A 23966-nucleotide genomic window follows, 5' to 3' on the forward strand; every position below is an offset into this window, starting at 1 on the left:
TGTTTGTCGGACAAATTCTAAGTGGAACATTTGGAGAAACTACGTAGCGAAAGGTGCGAATGAGTTGTTTGTTTTTTGTTTTTAGATTTGCACTTGGTGTACATAATGAACTAGAAAAGCTTGTACTGTATTTGTTGTGGAGGAAGAGCGTAGCGTTGGACGGTGTTGACGGAGGCCTTTTGTTTGTCTTTCATTCTTTGTGTACATTGGGCTAGCGTGCGTTTGTGCCTGCGTGTTATTCGAGTGGTCCACTCCATTCCTAGTGTTCTCCTCATGTTCAGGGGCGTAAAACTGCAGGTATCCACTGATTGGATTGCCGTCACTTTGTTTACTCCCCTCGATGCGGATTGCTCATTTCTTTTAGTTACACGTTGGTTTGCGTCCGGGTCTAAAAGTGCGACACTGAGCTTTACCAATGGTTCTAAATGGGTTTTTACCCTGCGGTCTTTGTAGGTAAACATGCTAGTTTCCGTGTTTCTCCGTGGCTTGTTTTTCCTGAAGCGAGAGTAGGGAGAAGCCATTGGCACCCAGTCGATTTCCACTTTTTATTTCCGTGTTTTATATTTGATTTCTCTCCCCCTTTTTTCCCCCTCTTTTGTTTTATGTATGTGCAGCTGTTTGGTGTTAGACAGGACTGTCATGCTGAGACATTTTGATAATTCACTGTCATGCCAAATTATGGAGTCGGGGGGAGGGAGGAAAGGGATTTGTTCTTTTGTAAAAGCTGGACAATGTATACGCTTCAAATGTCACTTGCAAAATGGATGTTTTGAGGATATTCATGAGCAATGTACAATCCCCTGTTTTTCTAGCCAGGTGAACGTGGAGGAAACAGTAAAGCAACTTGGCCTGACATTCTACTTTTTGTACTGAAAAACAATGTCGTTCTTTTCTGATTTATCCTGTGAGCAAATATACCCAATGTCTTTTAAATGGTTCCAACTGTTGAACAATTGACTTAAACTGTGAGTATTGCTGTCATGTTATTATAAACCCAAAAAGCTTTAGTGAAACCAGCACAAGAAAACGGACGAGCGAGAGTTTAAATCGAAACTTCCACCATGGGGAAATTCTAAGAGAGTCTATGCAGTGTAGGGTGAAGCTTCCATGTTTGTGTCTTTCACTTACTGAAAATCCAGTCCGCGGTAGTGGTCGGATTAAAAAAATACGATTCCTGTAATGTGCCATGATTGAAATTCTTTTATTATTGTCACACGGAGAAGAAAAAATAGCTGATGATGATGATGATAATAATTGGCCAGTTGTAGCAAATGGAGGGTTGCATTAACATTTCCTTTTTCACAGCACTCCTCTGTGGAATGGCAAATTCTCAACATTTCTTCTAGGGGTCTGTGGAGAACTAGTTTTGCTCACATGTAACCTATATGCACACTGCTTCGGTAGACTGTTTGAAAAATGACTAGAAATCAACCATCAATAAGATTACTTAAATGAGCAGGAAGTTCTTTTTCAGCGTCTTCCTGGGGTCATCTTAGAATTTTAACTTGGGGAACTGCACTTTTTGAAGGACAATCCTTATTTGTATCGGTAACAATTGACACAAGGTTTAGTCTAGTAATACATGGTAGATACTCAAATGTGTAGTGATGAATGTTTCCTGTAATGCTGTTTTTCCTTTTCCTTTAGTTTTTATTTTCTTTCTCTTTGTTGCTTGGTTTTCAATTTTAGTACCCTTAAGTGCATATGTAACGAGGTAGTTGAGGTAGAGTAGTTTTTAGGTCTTTTGTTGGCTGTACTTGTAGACTGATAATAACTGTTTGTAAAGTCCTGATCTTGATATCGGAATACAAAGCTGTATAACTTGGGTACAACCCGCAATAAAGCCTAACAGTGACCTGCTGTGTAATGTGGTTTTTCTTTCACAAGCTGCGTCCCAAATGGGGCACCATACTCTTATGTACTTATGCACTTACACACTCGACAGCATATGAATGTAGTCCCAAATGGAACTCTAACTTTGGAAATTTAAACCGTTTGACGTTTGCCAAATTAGCGAAATTAAAGACCAAACTACCAAATAATACCTGCCATGAGTATAACCACATTTACCATTGGGAGGCGCTATAATCACTCTGTTAAGAAGAATACTGCTTTCACAATAAAAAAAAATAATAAGCCAACAGTGCCCGAAAGCTACACACATTCTGCTACGTGAGCAAAGCTGCAGCCATTAGGTGCATGAAGTGTCCAACATTCCACTTCATTTTAATGGTTAAATAAGTGCATCATCAGGGTATTTAAAGTGCACTTATTTTTTATAGCGTGTGAACGCACTATTTATACTACAAAGTGACTTAGAATAGTGCAGAAGTATGCGATTTGGGACTCTCCTATAAGCTGCGAGCCAAATGGCACACTATATATCCACTTACGCACTTACACACTCAACAGCATAGTATATGCATGTAGTGTCATCCCAAATGGAACACTGATGCTTTTTACCAAGCCAAAATTCAAACCGTTTCCCAGACGACGTTTGGCGGTTGAATAGTGCAAAAGTGTGATTTGGGACACACCTATAGTCTTTTACTGCAAATAAAACTGGAAAACACCGATCCAAAGATCTCTTTGCTAAAAGCTTTGCTATTTTATTAACCAATCATAGAGTATAGTGATAATTTTTTTATAATGTTTGTGATTATACATGATTTTTTTAAAGAGGTTTATTTACATGGCAAATGCTCTATCAGGTTTTCTACAGGTTTTATCAAGTCTAATTAAAAACGTTTTAAGACCACTATGAATTAAATTTCAGACTTACACAAGCCTAAACGCTAAAAAAATCTTATGGCCCAGTTAAAACATTAAAAAACAATTGAAAAACAAATGTTATTATAATAAAGATAATTAAATCATATGTTTATGAATAGAAATATAGAGTTGGCCCGATTGGGTAGCTTTACAAAAAAAATTAAGACCTGTTTCAAAAAGATTTAGGACAGTTTCAGTAAATTTAAGACTTTAAGGCCTAAAATTTAGATTTTGTAATTTAAGACATTTTAAGACCCTGTCTTCCTTTAACTACCCCACCAAGAAAAACATTTGGATTGCATTTCTTAACTCCTAATGTTGCTACTAGTTAACATACTCGATGCATTTTTTTTTGCATCACATCCCATAATTTCTCAAATATCAGCCTTTACCAAATGGTTGATATGTTGGTTTATGGTAAAAGTAACAGAATACATATTCTATGAAAAATCTGAAAGTATGAAGTGTAACAATGCTGTGTGAGTGTAAACCATTATTTATAACAATGCTGTGTGAGTGTACACCATTATTTAAAACAGTACAAACATGGTCGACCGTTTGGTAGAGCGGCAATCAAAGGGCTATTGATAATGGCTGTCATTTTATTCAAAAAGGTGGACTGTAATACTGAAATTGCTTTAGCTGTTATTATTGAACTTCGATTATAGGAATAAATCATGGGTGACACAAAATACTTATGCATAACACAACTCAACTTTGGTGTGATTGGATATGCAGGATTTACAGAAAGCCAAGAACAGTGTAATACTGGCCAGTAAACATTGGTTTACCTAAATATCTTTGAAGTTGCATAAGAATTTCAAGGATTGGTATTGGTTTGAGTAAATAGTTATTTTATTTCTGTTCAATAAATGTCTCATTACATCTTCCAAATTTTAAACTAAATGCTTTTTTTCCCACAAAATTGACCATTGTTCAGAATGATTGACTAAAAATCTGTTACAAAAATATTATTTTTTTAACTCTTCAAAAGATAGTGTTTGGTATTAGGTTAAAATATTTAAATGTCTGAAAACATCACACGTTTTTGTGCCATCAGTAGTTTATGGAATAAAATACAATTAATAAATTCATGGAAATGTAGATTTTATTCTTTAGTGAATGAGCTCGGTTATTTTTAAAATTGGTTTTAGTTCCTTTAAAGAGAAGAAAGCAGGAATATGCCATTTTTATGGCCTCGGTTAATGACAATGTCCTGTTGTTTTCCCATTTAGGGGTCTTTAGTCAGTTTCATTTATATTCGTTCAAAACACAGCATTTGATTAGAAGTGGATTGTTAGGATACGAGCTTTAACATTTTTTTTTTAATCCAAGTTTGTCTAATGGACCCTTTTCACATTTCTAGGTTTCTCAAGGTAAACTTAGAGCACAGTAAATAGGGAGTCCTACAAATAAGAGAAAAACTATAAGATGACATTATCAAGACTTTCAGAAAAGAAAAAAACATTGTGAGAGACTGATCATGGCAGCCAGAGAACATTAAATTTACTGTCCAAATAAAACACCTCAACCAGCTGATCAGAGACTTCCAAGCAAGCGTGTTGAAGAACTTAGAACTATTGGCCCTCCAGAAACAGAATTGGAAACCTATTATACTCAAACAGCAGTGTTTCTTTCCAACCACCAGAGGGAGCAGTGAGGCTTCACGTCGTAGATCATGACAAAACAAAGCATTACAATTTAGTCTTGGCTTTATTTTCAGCTCAAGTTCCCAAAAAGTTTATAGTGACATTTTCATTAAATACAACAGTACACATGACAAGGCAGTTGACTCCATAAACAAGAGACTGGAGATAGTACAACTGGAACTCAATGCTGCAGCCATATTGTTTAATACAGAGTCAATCCTCCATACCTGCAGGAGAAGAGCGAAGAAACGTTACTCTTACCAATCTCTTCAAGCATGACTGGATTTCCTACAATCTAAATAGATTAGCTTAACTAAAAACAATAGCGCATACCATGTGACTTGCCTCTATTCATACACATCTTTTTTATCTGCAATGTATGTTACAATCTCCTCAGGAGTCATAAGCTTCTCTCCATCCCCATCTGGGATCTCGAACCCTGTAAACGACACAATCTCTTTGAGCACCAGCATTCACATAAAGCGTTTGCAGAGTAAATCACAGTTGTGAGATGACTTAATATGAACAAACCCGATACTAACCAAACTCATCTTCCATGGCCATTATAATCTCCACCTGGTCCAAGCTGTCCAGCCCCAGATCTTTCATGAAGTGAGACGTCGATTTAAGCTTTAAAGGAAACAGTAAAAGGCAATCATATCAGTGAGAAGCTAGGAATAAGTAGATCTCAAATGTAAACTAAGAACATTGAAAGTAATAAATCTGTAAATCCAATCAATGCTGCGTCCCAATTCACATACTTTTTTTGTTTAGGGAAAGTATATACGTTTAAGTGACTGCAGTTTTGGTGCTGGAGGACGTTTAGCTTTCTCCAGCCTCCAGCGCCTAGTCTGCAGCTCTGCACAAGAAGTCTGGCCAGAGGAGAAATGGTCGTGCTCAATTGAGCCTGCTTTCTCAAGGTTTTTTTTCTTCTTCACTTTCATCAATTGGTGAAGTTTTGTTCCTCACCACTGGCTTGCTTGGTTTGGCAATTGTGGAGCTGTGCATCGGTGGATTTGCTCTTCAGTGTTTGAACTTTCAGCAGTCAAATTTAAGCCACACTGAACTGATCTTCAACTCTGAAAACTGACTGACAGTTTCAATCTACTAGAACTTCTATGTTCAGCTGCTTTGACACAATCTACATTGTAAAAGTGCTACATAAATATAATTATAAATATGATTTTTTGGACATACTACTTCCTCATTAACAGACTGTTGCTTAGTTATGTGCCCTGTCACTCATCTCGACATATCATCCCCATTTCTTTCATATCAAAATACCTATGATAATGGAGAGTCAGCAGCAGGTTAACTAGCCCAGCGTTTCCCAACCCAGTTCCTGGAGGCACACCAACAGTACATATTTTGGACGTTTACCTTATCCCTTACCTTACCCATTCATTTCAGGTTTTGAAGTCTCTTTTAATGGTCTGATGAGTTGATTAAGGGATGTTTGATTAGGAAGAGGTTGAAAATGTGTATTGGTGATGTGCCTTCAGGAACAGGGTTGGGAAACAATGAATTAGCCAATAGCAACTCTTTCAAGCAGAGAAATCTCATCAGGTCTTTGGTTAATTACGCTTTTAGAAGAATTTCCAAACACGTTTCATAGAAAAATCCAAAGTCAGACAAAAAGTGCTCAGGGGAATCTTAAATAATGTGTTTGTTCTGAGAAGAGATTCATCAGAAAAAAAAAAAAGCAAAAATGAAAAAAATATTAAAAACCTTTATTGACATGGCTATTCAGCCAAAATGGCTCCATTTTAAGGAATAGCTATGTCAATAAAGACTTTTTAATATTTTTCCTCCATGTTTTTGAGCGCCTTGGACTGATTTTTTTCCCTGGATCTGCTGGCTGCTATTTTTAAATTTTCATTGCCAATCTTAAGCCAATTATAAAGATTCATGTTCAATTTTGAATTTCCCTAACCATCGCAGAGCCCAGGGCACCAGAGTACGTGCTCCAGCTTGGCTGCCCCTGGTCTGCCTTGGACTGATTTTTAATTTTATTTTTTATTTAAGTTTACATTGTTGTTCCAGATTAAATATAACCTGGAAAACGTCAAGTACATATTCCATAAGGTTGGATATTAAATAACAATCATTCAAACGTCTTTACCAAAGCCTCTCCACTTAACGCTCAGTCACATGTGTTCTAACATGTTTGTAGTTTGTTTAGACGTTTTACCCAGATTTGTAACTCTAATCGAATTCATGTCCAACGCACAGAGTATTATGGGTAATATTATCAGTTAGAGAATGCGTGGATCTATTCTTTTTTACCAGAAATAGAAGAACAAACAATCCTGCCCACTATCAACAACAACAACTGAATAGATTATTTAATAGTAACGTTTCAGTCTTCATCAGACATGTATACATTTATTACAAACGATACGTTTATATTTAAGTAATTACTCAACAAGTACTGACAGCATGTGGGAGTGCTTGTTAACCTTTATCACATTTTTACATGGTGATTTTTCTTCCCTACACATTTATTGTTGCTTCAAGTGTGCAGAGTTAGGCTGCGTCCGAAACCGCATACTTCCATACTATTTAGTACGCTAAAATCAGTATGCTAGCCGAGTAGAATGTCCGAATTCATAGAATTTGAAAATCAGTAGGCGAGAAGTACCCGGATGACTTACTACTTCCGGCGAGATTCTGAAGTGCGCATCCCATGCACGCTGCGCTATCCCATAATGCTCCTTGAGAGAATTCATAATGGAAGTACGGCGATGCAACTGACGCAGGTAGGTCATGTGACCATGACAAAATGGCGGATGTAGTAAGTCCGAATGCCATTCATACTTTTCACATTTATACTGTATAGATTGTACTTTTCTAACAGCCGAGTAGTACGTTTAAATTCAAATGCAGTACCTACTAAGTAGTAGGCGGTTTTGGACGCAGCCTTAGACTTTTTATTATGCATTAGTAATAGGATGCAAATTGGGACACAGAAAAAGACAATCAAATGCATTCAAATTTGTAGATATGAAGGCATTTGCTAGGCAACTGGGGTGGGGAAACAATGTTGTCCTTTAATTTTCAGGACTCTTTAAAAAAAAAAAGAAAACTAAATGGCTCATGCAATGTTAAGAGTACAGAAATTCTGAAGAATCACTCACCACATCTGGATTGATCTTGTCATAGAGTTTAAGGACATACAGAACTCGCTCCTGGATGTCATCTAATGTGAGGGGTGGAGCATCACTGTAATGCCGACACAGATGAACAGACGGGCTGGGAATCTGGACACAGGCAAACATCATGTCACAAAGGCAACAATAATCATAATGCTCAATGTTCAGAAGATTAACAGACAAAAATTAACAAGTGGGAATACTAACAAATTATTTTTGGCAATTATGGAAGTGGAAGTCTCTTTTTGCTGTGTTGCAAACAAAATGTAGGACAGAATATGACTCATGTTCAGTTTTTAAGGGCTTTAACAGGGTATATGCAGGAATCCTAAAGGTCATTTCAATACTTTTTAAAGACCTTCTATCAAACCTTTAACTTAAACAGTTGTTAATAAACAGTTGTAGCTAAATAAATCAATGGAGCACAACCCTGCAACAGAACTCCGATAAGTTTGGAAGAAACAAATTGAAAGAATAAATTACGCAGTTGTTTTCAGCGACAGGCTTCAGCCACTGTTTAAACTCGTCTTTCTCCAACCATAAGTACTCTAACTTACATTTCCCCATTTTGCCGTCTGTTTGGCTCTGTGGTTTCGCTACATGTGGGGAGCGTCACGTCACCTTCCTGCATTTGTCGCAAATTATGTGACATCATGTAATGGAGGAGCTTGGCAAGACGCACCCCGGCCCGGATCAATGGAGTGGCTTAAGCATGTCGTTGTTAATATTAGGAGGAAAATAAATGTATTTATGCGTTTTGGAGTCAAACACTTCGGACAACTCTTGAACAAAATCTAAGACCTCGTCAAAATGTGATCAAGACGCTTTAATACCTTTTAAAGGCCTTAATTTTCTCATGATTTTTTAAAAATACTTTTTAAGACCCTGCGGACACCCTGTTTAATAAATGTAGATTAAATTTGATGAATAATTTGAAGAAATTCAAAGTAACAAAAAATGGCCTTTTTGTCTAAAACTATATTTTAGGGAGCACACAATGAGTCAACTTCAGGTTTTGATTTTTTTTTTTTAAAATTAGGTTTATGAAAAAATTGTTTAAGTATTCCTCCTCCTAAACACTATTGTATAGTAATAACTTTCACTGTACCCAATTCAATCTGATCACACTGCAAAAAAAGGATATTCTCCTCAGTGTTTTGTCTACAATTCATCAAGATGAAGTGCTTATGACTAAAATACAACAATTCTGCCAATCAATCAGAAAACAGCTTCACTTTGTCTAATTTCTCAAGAGGGGTCTGGCTGCAGACTCGGTGTAGATGCAATGCTTTTAAATGGGCTCACCCAACCCTACATGTCACAGTGATGTCACTAGCTCCAATTGAGTGAATTGTGTCTGACATTGCATCTCTGAGAGGCTGCAATTCTCAGAAAATTAGACTTATTTTATTCTTTCCTTATTTCAAATAATGTGAATCTTGAATTAAGCATGATAAAAAGTAGATTTACTGATTTTTTTAAAGAAAAAAAAGAGCCATTGTCTTTGTAAGTTTATTTTGTTCCTACTGTGGATATCAATGACTTTTTTCCTCAACATACTTTAGTAGATCTCGTTTTGATTAAAAAAATAGAACTTTAGAAACACTTCATTGTGAAAATTTGTGATAATTTTTAATTTTGTGGGTGAACTCTCCCTTTAAGTTAACTCAAACTGCTAAAATAGCGTTCATTGTACTCAAATAAAATGTTCGTAAATTTTTAAGATAATATGATATAATATAATGAATTGCTTTACTAAAGAACTGGAGTCATACATATTTGAAATGACATTTACGACAATATTTTCAGTTTCACACGAACTGCTGCTTCTTTAATAATTACTACAAGTGAAGATACAAATAGACCGACGGAAAACTGAAGTAAAGACACTCATAAAAAGCTCTTTACCTATTGCGCTTTACAAAACAACAGTAACGTTAACTGATGTGGCAGAAGTGTATTGTGAATGTACACTAGTCTAACTCTAACGTTAAGCGTATGGGAGGCAGATGTCATGCAGCACGGGCAGATTTGTCGGAAAGACACAGGTAGGTCACTGAGTCTCCAGCTCTAGCAGGCCACACAGACAAACAGTTTCCGTCTGCAGAAAGCTCACCCGCAGTAGTTCAGTCCTGCTGGTCCTCTGGTTGCAGGTCCATGAGGAGAGCGGCCGCTGGGCTGCGGCGAGAAGCACGCAGGCGGTTCTGCCTTCATTTAACCTTGCAGATGCGCGGGCCAGCGAGCGCACACACTGTGCAAGCGCACGGGACGCCATGTCTGTGACTTTCTATCCCAGAAAACACCGCGGCAAACTGGACATAAGCTTGACATGCGCAGTTGTCTGTGTTTTGTGTTAAATTAGCCTAGCTGTAAATGGCAAAAAAATAAAATTAAAAACAAAAAACAATTGACAACCAATTAAATTTTTCCCCACTCGCTTATGAGTAGTGTAATGATTTCCCTTCCCGGAATTTATACGTCTAAAACATTATTTGTAATCAACGTTTCTACTAAGCAACTTTTTTCCTTCTCATAGTACTGCTTTTATTAATTTGTTTTCAAATTAATTATTTGTTTCAATAAATTTGTATAATGCATTCAAATCTAAATTATTATACGAAGATTTTAATCTAGTTTAATATTTTATACGTGTTTAATTCAACGGATAAACTTAATATAATTTTTGAACCTTTTTATTTAGTTTGTATTTCAGAAATTATACATTTTGCTATTACTTTTTTATTTTTACTATACTATTACTAATATACGTTATATTAGTATATATTGTTTTTCGTTTTCCCCAAATATTACGATTATTATTATTATTATTATTATTATTATTATTATTATTATTATTATTATTATTATTATTATGTGTAACTAATTACTGTTCAGTCGCATATTAATAAATATAAAAATAAAATATTTTTAATGCTTGAAAATGTGGGACTCTTATTTTGAAACTGTAATGTCTGCAAGTAAAGCATGGGACCAGTAATATAGCATTAAAGTAAATTTATTGAATCTACGCTGACACGTTGGAAAAAAAACTAACGTTCTTAAACAATTACTGAAGATGAACGTGTGCACGATCTGATGATTCCTCTAAAGGAGAAGGTTTGCTCTGCAGAGGGAACATATAAACAGAAGACTGGACGCGAGTGATCCACAGGCAACATGATTATCAACAACATTTAAGTCAGGATCCTTTTCGATACAAGTACAGCGGTAACACGCCAAGCAGCACGCGATAACCACGCCAGGTTATCAATAATTCTATTAGTCAATATAAAATATCATATTTTGTCACAAATGTTGACGATTTAATACAACCAGTATAACCTATATGTTGTGTTTGTGCAGGAGAAGACGAGCATGGAGCCTGCGAGCCTGGAAAACCTGTGTGTTTTGTATCAAAGTACAAACTATATAGTTGTCAACAAACACTGGGACATTCGAATTGACAGTAAAATGTGGTATGAGAAGCAGACTGTCCAGAGTCAGCTAAAGCATCGCTTTCCAGAGCTTGCAGATCCTGGCACTTACTACGGCTTCAGGTAATTTAGTTGTTTTTTAAATAAAATATCCAGCCTCTTCTCATAGTTCATGTTTCACATCACAGGTTTACTACACTTTTGAAAGTAGTTGAATGTCAAACATGGATTCAAGGCCTGGAAATTACTTTAAAATAGGTAATTGAAAGTGCTTGAATTAAATCTGAAAGGGGGTTTGTAGAATTAGACATTCGGTTTCAAACCAATTAAATTCTTTGCTCCTGTTATAGTTTGAGCCAAAAATATGTCAGATAGACATAAATATATGCCCTTTTTGTAGCACAAGACTTAATGTCTCAATTAAAATAAAATAAATAATTAATAATACGAATGAATTGAACAATTCAACCAGTGTAATATTTAAGATTTAAAATCGTACTTTTCAATTTCATACAAGAAGTAAAGCCCCAGTCAGATACCACAATTTCAGCACAATTTCCTGACTCATTAGGGTGTCATTGGGAGTCTTAAATGACAAATTAGTGTTGTGACACAAGATTCAATAGTTTTCCTTGTGTAATGTGGCATAATTCAATTTCTCAGTTATATTCACGGTGATGCTGTCAGTCTGCAGGTCAGGTAATCAAAAAAAGGCTGCATATTTAGCCTACTTATGGGTCGGTCACGGGGTGGATAAGATTAATCATTGGTTATGCAAACTTTAACTACTTTCTCTAAAATATTAAATTGTTTTAAGCAATTTTAACTGACAGACTGACACAAATATACAGACATTTCCATTCTCACAACAAGTTTCTAAGTTCTATCAGCCTTCCGACTGAGTTCGTTTTTTCAAGGTAATCTGGAAGCGCGTTCATTATTCAATATACTTGATTAAATGATTTAAATTGAAAGCCACTGGCAATGGATGATTTTGTCCTTAAATATAGGTTTCTCTGAAGTGGTGACTTTAATTCTATTTAGGCTAGTTGTTTATTTATTTTTTTAACCAGTTTGTGTTCTGAAGCATATAGTGGACTGATTTGAAACACTTCACCTCAGATGTTATTCGATATTGTTGTTTATCTAGTTGATGAAGATACAAATTATACCAAATGAAATGCAAGAAAAATATACATATATATATATATATATATATATATATATATATATATATATATATATATATATATATATAATTTATTTAATTATTTAATTAATACTCCACTGTAATTGTTGTATCATAAACCTCTGTCATATATTTGCTATTTTTTCAATATGTCATTATTTTAAACATAATGTTTTTATTTCCTTGTTGCTGATGTGCTTTAATTTTCTCCATCTCACTCATAGCAAGTTTAGGCTAGGAGTGTTTAATAAGCAAGCCATGGCTAAAAAATGTAGATTTCAAAGCAAATATTTACTATTAAAAAGGAAATAAATGTTTGATCCTATCCATGTCATAACGAATGCCCTTAAATAATGTAGCCTAGTTGTCAGCAAGCATCAGTGTTTATTGAGATTGACACGAGATAGGAAATACTGTTATAGCAACACTTGTGACTGCTTTAGGAAATAACTCTCGTCGTAGATGTCACAGGATGACTGATCGTAAAGGAATGTGTAGTCTGGCTCATTTGTTACCCACTATCTTTAAACATGACATATTTTTTGGGGGAATTGACGCGTTCTAAACATCATCATTACATTGACATTTTAATATAAATATTAAGTGTAAGTGAAATGTAAAGTACAGTAAGGACTTTCATGATGCTACGTATGCTGGGATAATTATGAAAGGTGCTTGATTTTAAAATAAAGAGTGCTTTTAGTCCTTTTCCTTGAATCTGCTGTTTATGAAAGAGAGGGAACCCTGTGATCAGCAGTTTGATCATGTGTGTTCTTATATTCTGCAGGTTTTGCCATCAGTTGGATTTCTCCACCAGTGGTGCTTTGTGTGTTGCTCTGAATAAGGCGGCAGCAGGTCAAGCGTATCGCTGTTTTAAAGACAGACGGGTTACCAAAGCTTATCTAGCACTGGTATTGTGGCATTCAGACATTCAGTCAATACATATGTTTTTTTTTTTATTATAATAACCCAGCCTATATATATGTCCTCCTCAGGTGCGTGGTACTGTGACTGAGGAGAATCTGAGCCTGGATTTCGCAATTGGCAAGAACACCACGGAGGGCAAAACCCATATGATGTGCACTGAAGGAACGGAGGGTGAGAATCTCTTCTGCCCCAAATCAAATGTTAAAAATTGAGCTGACAGAAACACATTCCTGCATTCCGATTTTTATTATTGTGTCCCGTAGGTTGTGAGAATCCAAAGCCATGCCAAACAGAGGTCACAGTTTTAGAGTACGGCACGTATGATGGAGATCCAGTCACAAAAGTGCTTCTGCAGCCTCTGACAGGTACACGATTATTATTGTTGACACCTATGCATTAAACACAAGGTCAAACCTCTACTTTTTATGAAATCAAACAGAATAAGGGATCATACTCTTTTATTGTATTTTTCATTATTATACATTTTTGGATGACAAATTGGTATAACCTAGTGATTTAAAATGACAATTTATTTATACTTTGGGGATGCCATGTTATTCTTGAAAAGGTCGTTTTATGTGTAATCAATTATTATTGTTGTGATGTGAATTTGTCTTATGATAATTGTTAGTAAGTAATTTTCTATTAGTCTCAACAACATTTTAATGTGTATTTTCAGTAAATCATGGTATGAAAAATGCATGAACATCATTATTTTTTAGCTGAAAAAAATTAAAACACACATTCTAATTTACATCAAAAATAGCTCTATCATAATAATACAGAAAGGGTTTGGGCAAAATATTGTGAACACTAAGGAAATTGTTTCTGTAATTATATATATATATATATATATATATATATATATATATATATATATATATATATATATATATATATATATATATACATATGTATGTATATAATAGGTGGGCATAGATAGTTTTTTAAAATCTAGATTAATCTCGGAATTAATCTAGATTAAATTGGCTCATTTGAATTCTGCCGAAGGCATTCAGAATATGTGTGCTTCCCAAATAATAAGTCTTTGAGAACGGGTTTCTCAAGCCAGGTGGCGCAGTAAGACCAGGGGCAAATAAATGATGTTCAATAAGATGTGTTTACTAACTATTTTTTCAGGTAAACATGAATTTTGAACTGTAGGTCTACATAAGCTCCAAACAGCAATTTTTGATTACCTTAATTCGACTAAAGTTATAACTAAACTAAACAGAAATGGAATTAAGACGTGTGGAGTATGCATATATTAGTGGCATTCTTAAAGTAAACACTGCAGACTCATTCTCACCCCAAAGACGTCAAAATCTGAAGCATGGTCAAGCACCTTGCGCATCAGTATGAGAACACCAAAGGTGCACCTTGGCGTCACTATACCGACGCAAAAGGAATTGCATTGCTTTCAATGGGTTGCCCCAAGCATCATATGGAGATACTCAGACCCTCGTATAATTTCATGTAGGACTTATCGGATTTTCCAACAAGATCACACGCGGCTCTCAGTAAAGGACCGCACACACACACACAGACACAAACACACATGGCGTTCGTTATTAAATCCCATAACACTTTCACCAGTCCTTACTACTTATTTGCCTCTAATACCCCAGTTTGTCACGGGGGATGAATGAAATGTTCATGAGTTAAAGTGAAACTGCCAAACTGCAGTTAAAGTCAGGCATCCTGCTGATTTGATTCGAAGGGCACTTTTTTGTCAGACGACTCATCAGTCAGGTATACATCCGCGCTAAAATATCAATGTAAAAGTCATCATAGTAGCTTGCATAGAATAGCCCCAGCTCCCACCCCAACTTTGAGAGTAGATTAACAGCGCTATTTTTTATCACACCATAAGAGTTTTGCGTTAACGCCGATAACGGCCCACCACTAATATATATATAATTAAAGTAGGACTGTGCAGTGGGTAGCGCTGGAAGGTAGCTGGTTTGAGCCTTGGCTGGGTCAGTTGGCATTTCTGCGTGGAGTTGACATGTTCTCCCCATGTTGATGTGAGTTTCCTCTGGGTGCTCCGGTATCCTCAAAAAGTCCAAAGACATTCTTTAAGTGAATTGGGTAAGCTAAATTGGCCGTGGTGTATGTTTGTGAATAAGAGTGTATGGGTGTTTCCCAGTGATGGGTTGCAGCCGGAAGGGCATCCGCTCGTAAAACACATGCTGAATAAGTCAGCGGTTCATTCCACCATGGTGACCCCTGATTAATGAAGGGACTAAGCCGAAAAGAAAATGAATGAATGACTCATTAAAGTATTTTAAAGTCTTTCAACTTTATTAGAACAGAATAATACACACCTTGACTTTTGGATTTTTGTGCCTGACTTTATTGTTTTTAATGAATCATTATTTAAACAAATCATGTGATGAAAATTTCTAAGATTTGTGGTGGACCGTTTTTCTTGATTTTGTGCTTTTGTTTAGGGCCAGAAAAAGAATGTCTTTGCCTAATTTGCACCAGTGTTGTTAGTAGATTAAACACTTTTATCATCATAAGCTCTGCTTGTTTGCAAACACATTTGTACTGATGTATGAGCTAAGTTTAACATTAGGAAAAAAACTGCCACGACTACAGTTGAAGTCAGAATTATTAGCCCCCTTTGATTTTTTTTTTTTTCTCTTTTTTTAATATTTTCCAAATGATGTTTTAAAGAGCAAGGACATTTTCACAGTATGTCTGATAATATTTTTTCTTCTGGAGAAAGTCTTTTTTTGCGGCTAGAACGAAAGCAAATTTAAACCTTTTAAAAACATTTTAAGGTCAAAATTATGAACCCCTTTAAGCTGTATTTTTTTTAGTAGTCTACAGAACAAACCATAATTATACAATAACCTACCTAATTAACCTAATTAAGCCTTTAAACGTCACTTTAAGCTGTATAGAAGTGTCTTGAAAAATATCTAATCAAATATTATTTACTGTCATCATGGCAAAGATAAAATAAATCAGTTATTAGAAATGAGTTAATAAAACTATCATGTTTAGAAATGTGCTGAAGAAATCTGCTCTCCGTTGAACAGAAATTGTGGGAAAAAATAAATGGGGCTAATATGTCTGACTGTATGTTCTTAAAGGTTTTTTTACTACTGTGTTGTTGATCTGCACATGTGCAGGTGTTATGGTGCAAGCAAATTAAAAGAAATGCATAGACCTAAGTCTGGAGGGGGTCGAAATAAAGGTGCCTCAAAAGCATGTATACAGTAAAGTACAGATACAATGTATTATCAAGTCATTTGATCAAGGTATAACGACACCACCACTTTCAAAATAACATTTTGTGTATTGACAGTGACAGCTGACATGAAAGAGAACTTCATTTACTACTCATACAGCACGCTGCCTGACAGCTTGTTTTCTAAGAAGACTGAATATGAGGAGTTTTTAAAAGGCATGCAGAGGTTTTGTTTGTTGTTAGAATGGGGTGAGGAACAGAAACTCATTTAATTTAAATAACTCGTTTGAAGTTATGCTTTCACCCAAAAGGGCCAATTATAGTGTTGCATCATAAATCATCTGTAAGGGTTTTTAAGATGGGTCCTTAATAATACATTTGTTTTCCAAAAGATATATATTGCATTAAACGTTTTGACCATCGTCATAGTGCACATACACAAAACCAACAGGTTATTGCCTTAATTAGTTGCAAAAAAATGTACAAACAAGATAATAATAAAAGAAATAACTGAAAAACCTCACATGAGACACATTTGTAGTTCTATTTTTTTCACTGTAGCCTAACCATGAAGTGTAGTCAGAACATTAATATTTGTCTATTTTTGGAGCTGTTGTGTGGCTTTTATGGTTCACCTTAACCTATACATATAACAATGGCTGTTCACATTATTTAAGCGCTGTAGCTGAAATGCCTTTCTCTAAAAGTCTAAATATTAAAAACCTTGTAGGACGGACACACCAGCTGCGAGTGCACTGCAGTGCCATCGGTCACCCCATAGTGGGTGATTATACCTATAGTCTGCGCACTGACAACAGTCCTTATCGCATGATGCTGCACGCCTACTTCCTGCACATTCCCCTCCACAACGAACCCATCCACGTCACCGCGCCAGATCCGTTTGTACCCAGCCTTGATGCCAAATGGGCTCCTCAAAGATGTGTGAACATTCTGGAGGATTTACTGAAGAATATTTTAACTAACCCGCAAGCTGAGATGCAAGAAGAGGCCGAGCCGGAGCCCAGGACGAGCAGCCCAGTGGAGAGTGAGGAGCAGCGGGCACAGTGTCAGCAGTGGTTATGTGAATGGAGTCTGGAATGACTAACTGTTGCCATGTTTTACCAGTAGCAGAAGTTATGCCGCAATGTGCCCAGCTCCATAGGGAATCCTTTACTCTTTCTTTTTTAAATTGACTAGGCAGAGCTCCTTCAAATTTGAATAGAAAAGAAACTTGAGGTGTACAGGAGTGTTTACCGTTTGCCCCCCATGCTTATGTCAAGCTCCGCTACTGTTTTTAAAGTTTTTTAATATATATTTTTTGAATTGCGTTTGTTATGTTCACCAAGGCTGCATTTACTTAATCATAATCTTATAGTGCTGCAGGAGTGATGTCAAAACCAGAGTGTCTTAATTTGTCACTGGTTCCTTCAAGATTTTCATATGTGTTTTATATACACTTGTGAGTAATGTATGTGGTAGAAGTATTTTGACAGTAGTTTACAGTTTCATCAACATAAAGTGTAATTGTAAAGCTTTTGCACTCCTATAAGTAAATTTCATGTATTGAATCAAGTCCCATAGTTGCATAAAATTTACATCAAGTAATTTTAACTTGGTCATTTGAAGTTCACTCTGCAATACTTTGAGTGGGAGTAAAATACTTTTAAAGATTTGCTCTCAACGTGCCATTTTGGGAAGGAAATGCACTTTATAGATCATTAAACAGAAAGTTACTACAAGGAAACAATAAAAGCAGCAATGTAATAGATGTAGAAAGTAACTTAAATGCCCCAGTGTATGATGGAAATATCACTGTCAGAAAGTTGAGTAGATTATACTTAAGTTTATTACTATGAATTTTTTTCTTAAAAAAATATTAAACAGAACAAAGAATTACAAGTAAAATGTACTTAAACTTTTAAACTTCACTTTTAAACACACACACGCACATTTTTAAATAATCCAAAATTAAATGTTGAAACATTTTTCTTAATATATATATATATATATATATATATATATATATATATATATATATATATATATATATATATATTAACATTTTATCTTGAACATTTTATTTTAGCTTATTTTCAAATGTTGTCTTTGATATTTACCTCAGAGAAAATGTTAAAATATAGTCAAATAATATGTTTACCACCCAGACCTTTAGTAAAATAAAAAAAAACATTGAAACATTTTGAGTCAGTGATTAATTAATATTTCAGCTTTTTACATCACAATTGCTGCACAAATGTAAACTATTCCTGTAATGTCAAAGTAAAATTCTTTGCAGCTATTACGCCAAACCTTTGTGACATTATTTATGTCTTTAGTATTACGTTTGACAAATGTGAAGAGTTCTTAATGAAAACATCTATTATAACAAATCCTGCTGAGCCTCAGCTTTTTAACAGCACTTAACCAGAGCATGGCAGCAACCTTTTAAAAATCTTTCCTAATGATCTTAACCTCGTTGAAATGCAAGTATGCTATGTATACGGTTGGCTTTATTCATTGTATGAATGCATAACTGTGTGGTTTTTAACATGTTTTGCTTTTAAAGCAACAGAGATTTTAAATAGTTATTCACAGTATACATGAATGAACTTTCTTAATTTCTGAACTGGCAATATGTGAATCATGTTTGTGGAAATTCATTGCTTCTAATCGAATGAACAGTCCCTACCTCAAAAACTGAAAATGTTGCTTTGGAAAGTCCTTTGTCAGCTTGTTCCTTACCTGTTAGCTGATATGATAAAAATGATTCTAGAATTTATAGTTAGGATATTAACTGATTTTCATGGGCGAAATCTAGTCATTTAAATTGATCCTCAGAATCCTACCATGTGTTTGTGTTCATACTTTGACCAGCAGCCTGATTTTAAAGTGACCTTTGTGTGAGATGTGCTTCTTACACTGTTACATTATTAACAACAAACAGTGAAGCTTTTTGCCTACCTTCCCAATAAGCCAACATCTCCCAAAACATGCTGTGATCCCTTAAAATGAATCCATATAAACCGATGTGTTAAAAAAAACATTTATTTCCATCTGTAATCTGGCTTTGCATACAGAAAATGTTTAGTGTTGAAGAAATGGTACAGTTTAATAAATAAAGGCCCTTCAGTCTAACAGCTAATCACTGCGTTGTGATATTTTGTCCTAGCCAGTGGCATTAGATGCTTTAACGTAAATCTAAAAACACTGACATGACAAGCAGAAATGAAATGGTGTTTTGTGTATAATTCACTTATTTTATATTCTATGTTTACAAAGTCACGATTATAGCATGAGGATTTCTTTTGAGACATTTGTTTGAGATCTACAACTGTAATCCAGAGGGATAAGGGCGTGTTTGGGAAATATTAGTCCATATTAGTTCCTTTGGTCCCAGAATGCAAGTGCGCGAGACACAAACTGAAGTGCGGTCCTAGATCTGGCTGAGAGGGAGGAATTTCTGGTAGTAACTCTTGGTGACGTCGATCATCAGTTCTTGTGTGCATTCAGGGAGCTCTCCTGAAAATAAACCTGAAATCAACCAAGGAGATCAGAGGTTAAAATACAAAGTAGCATTAATTAAATGTTAAATTAAATGGTTGGCATAATACAAATGATAACAAATTCAAAACCGCTACATTTACAATTATAACAGGAATAATACAGTAAATAAGTAGTAAAATGTTCAACAAATTACAATCAATGAAAATAAAGTAAATCTATACTCTAACACACACCTGGACAGCCAGAGAATACTGTAAATGGGGGCACCACTGTCTCTGGGGGAAGGACAGTGTTATCCAGAATCTTACAGCAATCTTTCAAGACACAGCGGCGACCCTACAATGGAAAAAATACATCTCATTCAAGTACAGACCGGCCAATATTTCACATTCCTAAAACAAAAGGGAGGATACTATAGAAGCTTGTTTCTGACTTGTAACTGAGTTTATGCATTACATTTTTGAGTTACTGTTAGTTTTTTTTTAGGCCTGTAAATCATTGGTTTTAAATTAATAATACGGTTACTGTGCAAATCAAGGCTTATTTAAGCAATTACATAATATTTTAAGATCAAATAGATGCTGTTTGGTTTTCATCTGCAATAACTGATGTGTACATTTGTTCTCATTCTCTTTATACTGCTGGTTAGTTGGGTTGGACTGTTTTCTCTCCATAAGCAAACCACTCTGGAGTGTTTTCAATCAGCTGAGAACACATTGCAAACTATTTTTAGTGCACATTTAAATGCTGTTTTCACATATGTCTAAACAAATCTCACATTTGTACTTTACTATGCTGATTAGTATAAATGTCTTAGCTTTGAGATTTCTTGACAGAATTTTTCCAGTACACCAACAAGTGCCTAGAAAGTAGGCTAGTGTACATTTCCAGAGGTTTTTTGTAATCATTCAACCCTTGGTTTTGCATGTATGGTCCTATATTTCAGTCTTACAAAACACATTAAATGGGTTGAAATTCTAGATTTTACTTTTATTAAGTAAAGATCATGTTCCATGAGTATATTTCTAAATATTAATATATAAAAAAGTAAAGACTTTTTTTTTTTGCCATTTGCCATTATTTGGAGTACGTAGATAATATGTAGACAGGAAACAAAGTTGGAGAGATGGAGAAATCAGATTCGAACTTTGGATGCCCGTCCCACTAGGCCATAGGTGCCGAAGAAATTCAGTTTTTGATTAGTAATATGCACTGCTAAAAAGAACTTGATGTGAAGAGTTTTAAAGATGATTTTTCTCAGCATTTATATTTTCTTGAATCATCAGATTAGGATCAGATTTTCCAATAGTTCCATCTCAGCCAAATATTGGCCTATCCTAACAAACTTTGAGATTTAAATTTAGTATGAGATTTACATTTATCCATTTAGACACTTTTATCCAAAGTGACTGACAAACAAGGGACTAGGGTTGGGCGATGTCGACCAATTTGGCAACGTAAGATGTGTAATGTGAAATATCGCGATGGAAGATGGCATCGTCATCATGTGAAAAATGGGGCGAGGAGGGATCCGGGGGTGAGAAGGGTGCGTGACTAATTTGAGGAGCGAATCATGAAGGACCAAATCATCAGGAGATGCAAAAAGCAAGAAAAAAAGCTACAGCTACAATCTACTTTTATACCAATGGTAAAATAGGTTTCCTTAGCACGGTATGAAATCTAGACAACTTGTTACTTACAATCACACAGTTCTTGCCAATGTGGACGTACGATCCTATCTGTGCAGCGTTGACGACACAGTCCTCCTCTATGAACACATGGTCCCCAATGTGCAAGGGGAAGAACGCTACACTGATGTACAAGAGGAACAAACAATTATACAAATTCAGTTTTAGCAGAGAGAATGCAGATGTAGAGTCAGCAGCAAAACTCACCCTTTGCTGAACTTTTTAAATGGCGGTCTGATCACACTGCGACTTTTGATGACACAGTGACGCCCAACTCTGACATTGGCCAGATCTCCTCTGATGATACAGTCGTTCATCACAATCGTCTGAAACAAATTACATCACTTTTAGACTTTAAGGCACCTCAGGCAGTTTTGAGATTTGAATCTTTTTGGCTTTTCATAAAGTGTTTTTCACTCAAATGTTAATAAAACACCCAAAGTACACTTTTAAGGTTTGTTTTATAATAATTTATTAATTTGTAGACTTCAAATAGAATGTATATTCAAACCGCAACTTTATTCATATCTGGAACATTCTACCATTTTCACTTTTAAAAAATGCGACAGGACCTGACCTTTAAGCTTGTCCTCCTCAAGAAATCATACAAAACAAGCAAAACATCATACAATTCAATGATAAAACGCATCCTTGATCACTGTCAGCTTCTTCTCCATCAAATGATGTCACTTCCTCCGAATGTCATAGCATTAAAGGTGTATTGCACACATTTTATGTTAAGCTTAATGCAAATGTGACAGGACTGACAAAACCATGGGGGTAACTGTACATTTATTTGTATGATATATTTGTGGTATTTATTTGTATAATTTATTTATAATTTCATGTTTTAATCAATTGATGTGAACAATAACAACTTAAACTTGCTATTTCTGAAGTATTTTGTTTTCTAAATACCAGTTTTTAGCACAAAAAAACTATTAAACCTGTAGGATCAATCGGGCTGAGGACAAGGACAATAAGAGAGTTTGTACATTTGTAAAGTGTTTTAATGAAGAACAAAAATCTGAGAACCAAATGAATGACTTATTCCTTTACAGAACAATTTGCAGAAATCAACCATCAGTCCATTTTAGACATTTTTGGAATGAAGTACTCTTTATTCACTGTATTTACGTTTTTATTTCAGGGACAGATAATGCACGTTTCTGGTTGATTGTCCCATAAATACTCAATTGTTGTTTACATAAGGATGTGTACATACCTTATTATAGACATGTTATTCTTAAATATATCTAATTCTTAATAATATCGTTGGCTATTCGCAGACAAAAATAAACATAATAAAACAGTAAAACTCACTTTGCCATTGAGGACGATGTTTTGACTGCCGCAAAGAACTGACTGTCTGCTGACTTTGTTTCCTGATGCCTGGAGAGATCAAAACATTGAGCATTACCATCACATGACGACCCAGCACTAGATTCATCTGGATATTTCCATAAACAACACGTGCAACTCATACAGACTGGTAAGCCATTACGACAAACTAACGCTATTTGTAAGTGAAAGAAATCAGTTTATGATGAAAGACACATTCTGTTTGCACAAACTATCCGTCCAGATCATTCTCGGTCATTTACTTAAAACCGCTTGATTCAGCTGAAGGATATTGTTGATTTCATGAACATACCGTCTCGATGTATTCTGCCTTATTATATAATATTTCACACAGCTCCATCTCTGCACAATGATGTTGTTAGCGAAGCTCTTAAGAAATCCAGGCAGCTGTCAACCGCTCCCTCTCTATTTCCGCTTCCGGTTTGTACCCAGACATCTATGCCTAGACATCACTTGTAGAGCATCGAACAAGAGGCAATAAATATTTTGATGTCTTTTTTACATTTCATTTCTTTGCCGTATACAAATAACATATAAATGATACCTTTTATATGTAGTATTTTTTATTTGCAATATGCTAACTTTAACAATTAAAAACTGAAACAGATCATGCAATCTACATGTAAGAAACAGAAAAATGCGAACACTGCAAATGTTTTGTTACATCATTTTAAGATGTGTTTGCTTTTTATTAAATTAGATCTTCGCTGTAAGTCATGGCTGCTATTATTTTCTCAATAATAACATTAATTATATTTACAATGTGTTTTTTTTTTTTTTTTTTTTTTTTTTTTTTTTTTTGCTGAACATTTCCAATCAAATGCATCGCAAATATTACAATAGGATATTCACATTTAAGCACAAATCATGTACGTAAAAGGAGGGGAAAAAACTAACAAAGAACAAAAGCGGATATACATAACAATTACGACAGAGAAGAGGAGTTTTGTTTTTGGAGTATTGATAGTCCTTTAAGAGTTTCAAAATAAATTTTTTAATCAGCCTTCAATTGGGAGATGTTAGGCTTTCTCTCCGACCATTTACTCTTGTGTTTATGAAACGTCCCTACTAATATCAAAAGATTAAA

The 23966-nt window shown here is 35.2% G+C and overlaps 3 protein-coding genes across 10 annotated transcripts in view; 1 reads left to right on the forward strand and 2 right to left on the reverse strand.

The window, feature by feature from the left end:
- Nucleotides 1–4466: 4466 nt before the first annotated feature.
- ndufab1b (NADH:ubiquinone oxidoreductase subunit AB1b) lies at nt 4467–9867 on the reverse strand. Of its 2 annotated transcripts, none has more exons than NM_001305569.1 (5): nt 9690–9867; nt 7559–7681; nt 4964–5051; nt 4767–4860; nt 4467–4648 (listed from the first exon to the last, which is right to left on the reverse strand). In NM_001305569.1, the coding sequence occupies exons 1-4, from the start codon at nt 9846–9848 to the stop codon at nt 4769–4771; spliced, it is 462 nt and encodes a 153-aa protein (NP_001292498.1). In that variant the 5' UTR covers nt 9849–9867; the 3' UTR covers nt 4467–4648; nt 4767–4768. The 2 variants fall into 2 exon arrangements, with proteins under 2 accessions (NP_001292498.1, NP_001292499.1); NM_001305570.1 differs by having other exon boundaries at nt 4755–4860.
- Nucleotides 9868–10518: 651 nt separating this feature from the next.
- The window catches only part of rpusd1 (RNA pseudouridine synthase domain containing 1), a 59013-nt gene continuing 45565 nt past the window's right edge, over nt 10519–23966 (forward strand). For 2 of the 7 annotated variants that reach the window (XR_012400626.1, XM_073943596.1), the window contains exons 1-5: nt 10519–10836; nt 10937–11130; nt 12984–13107; nt 13192–13294; nt 13387–13488. Coding sequence is in view for 6 of the 7 variants with exons in the window: in XM_073943596.1 (XP_073799697.1) it covers nt 10949–11130; nt 12984–13107; nt 13192–13294; nt 13387–13488 (511 nt within the window). In the remaining variant the exon portion in view is untranslated. 7 annotated transcript variants of the gene reach the window in all.
- Nucleotides 19359–23290, reverse strand: dctn5 (dynactin 5). Its single transcript, NM_001002497.1, is given in 6 exon segments — nt 19359–19856; nt 20063–20165; nt 21530–21641; nt 21725–21843; nt 22841–22909; nt 23172–23290. Coding segments are annotated over 6 exon segments (549 nt in total). The 5' UTR covers nt 23220–23290; the 3' UTR covers nt 19359–19758.

This window comes from Danio rerio, chromosome 3, assembly GCF_049306965.1.
Source record: "Danio rerio strain Tuebingen ecotype United States chromosome 3, GRCz12tu, whole genome shotgun sequence".
NCBI classification, from domain to species: Eukaryota; Metazoa; Chordata; class Actinopteri; order Cypriniformes; family Danionidae; genus Danio; species Danio rerio.

Excerpts from the sequence above, each read along its gene's own strand:
- ndufab1b (NM_001305569.1), bottom strand. The coding sequence starts at position 9,848 with ATGGCGTCCCGTGCGCTTGCACAGTGTGTGCGCTCGCTGGCCCGCGCA. Across the intron at positions 7,682-9,689 it reads GCAGGACTGAACTACTGCGG|ATTCCCAGCCCGTCTGTTCA; the intron begins GTGAGCTTTCTG and ends GCCTGTGTCCAG. Across the intron at positions 5,052-7,558 it reads ACAAGATCAATCCAGATGTG|CTTAAATCGACGTCTCACTT; the intron begins GTGAGTGATTCT and ends TTTCCTTTAAAG.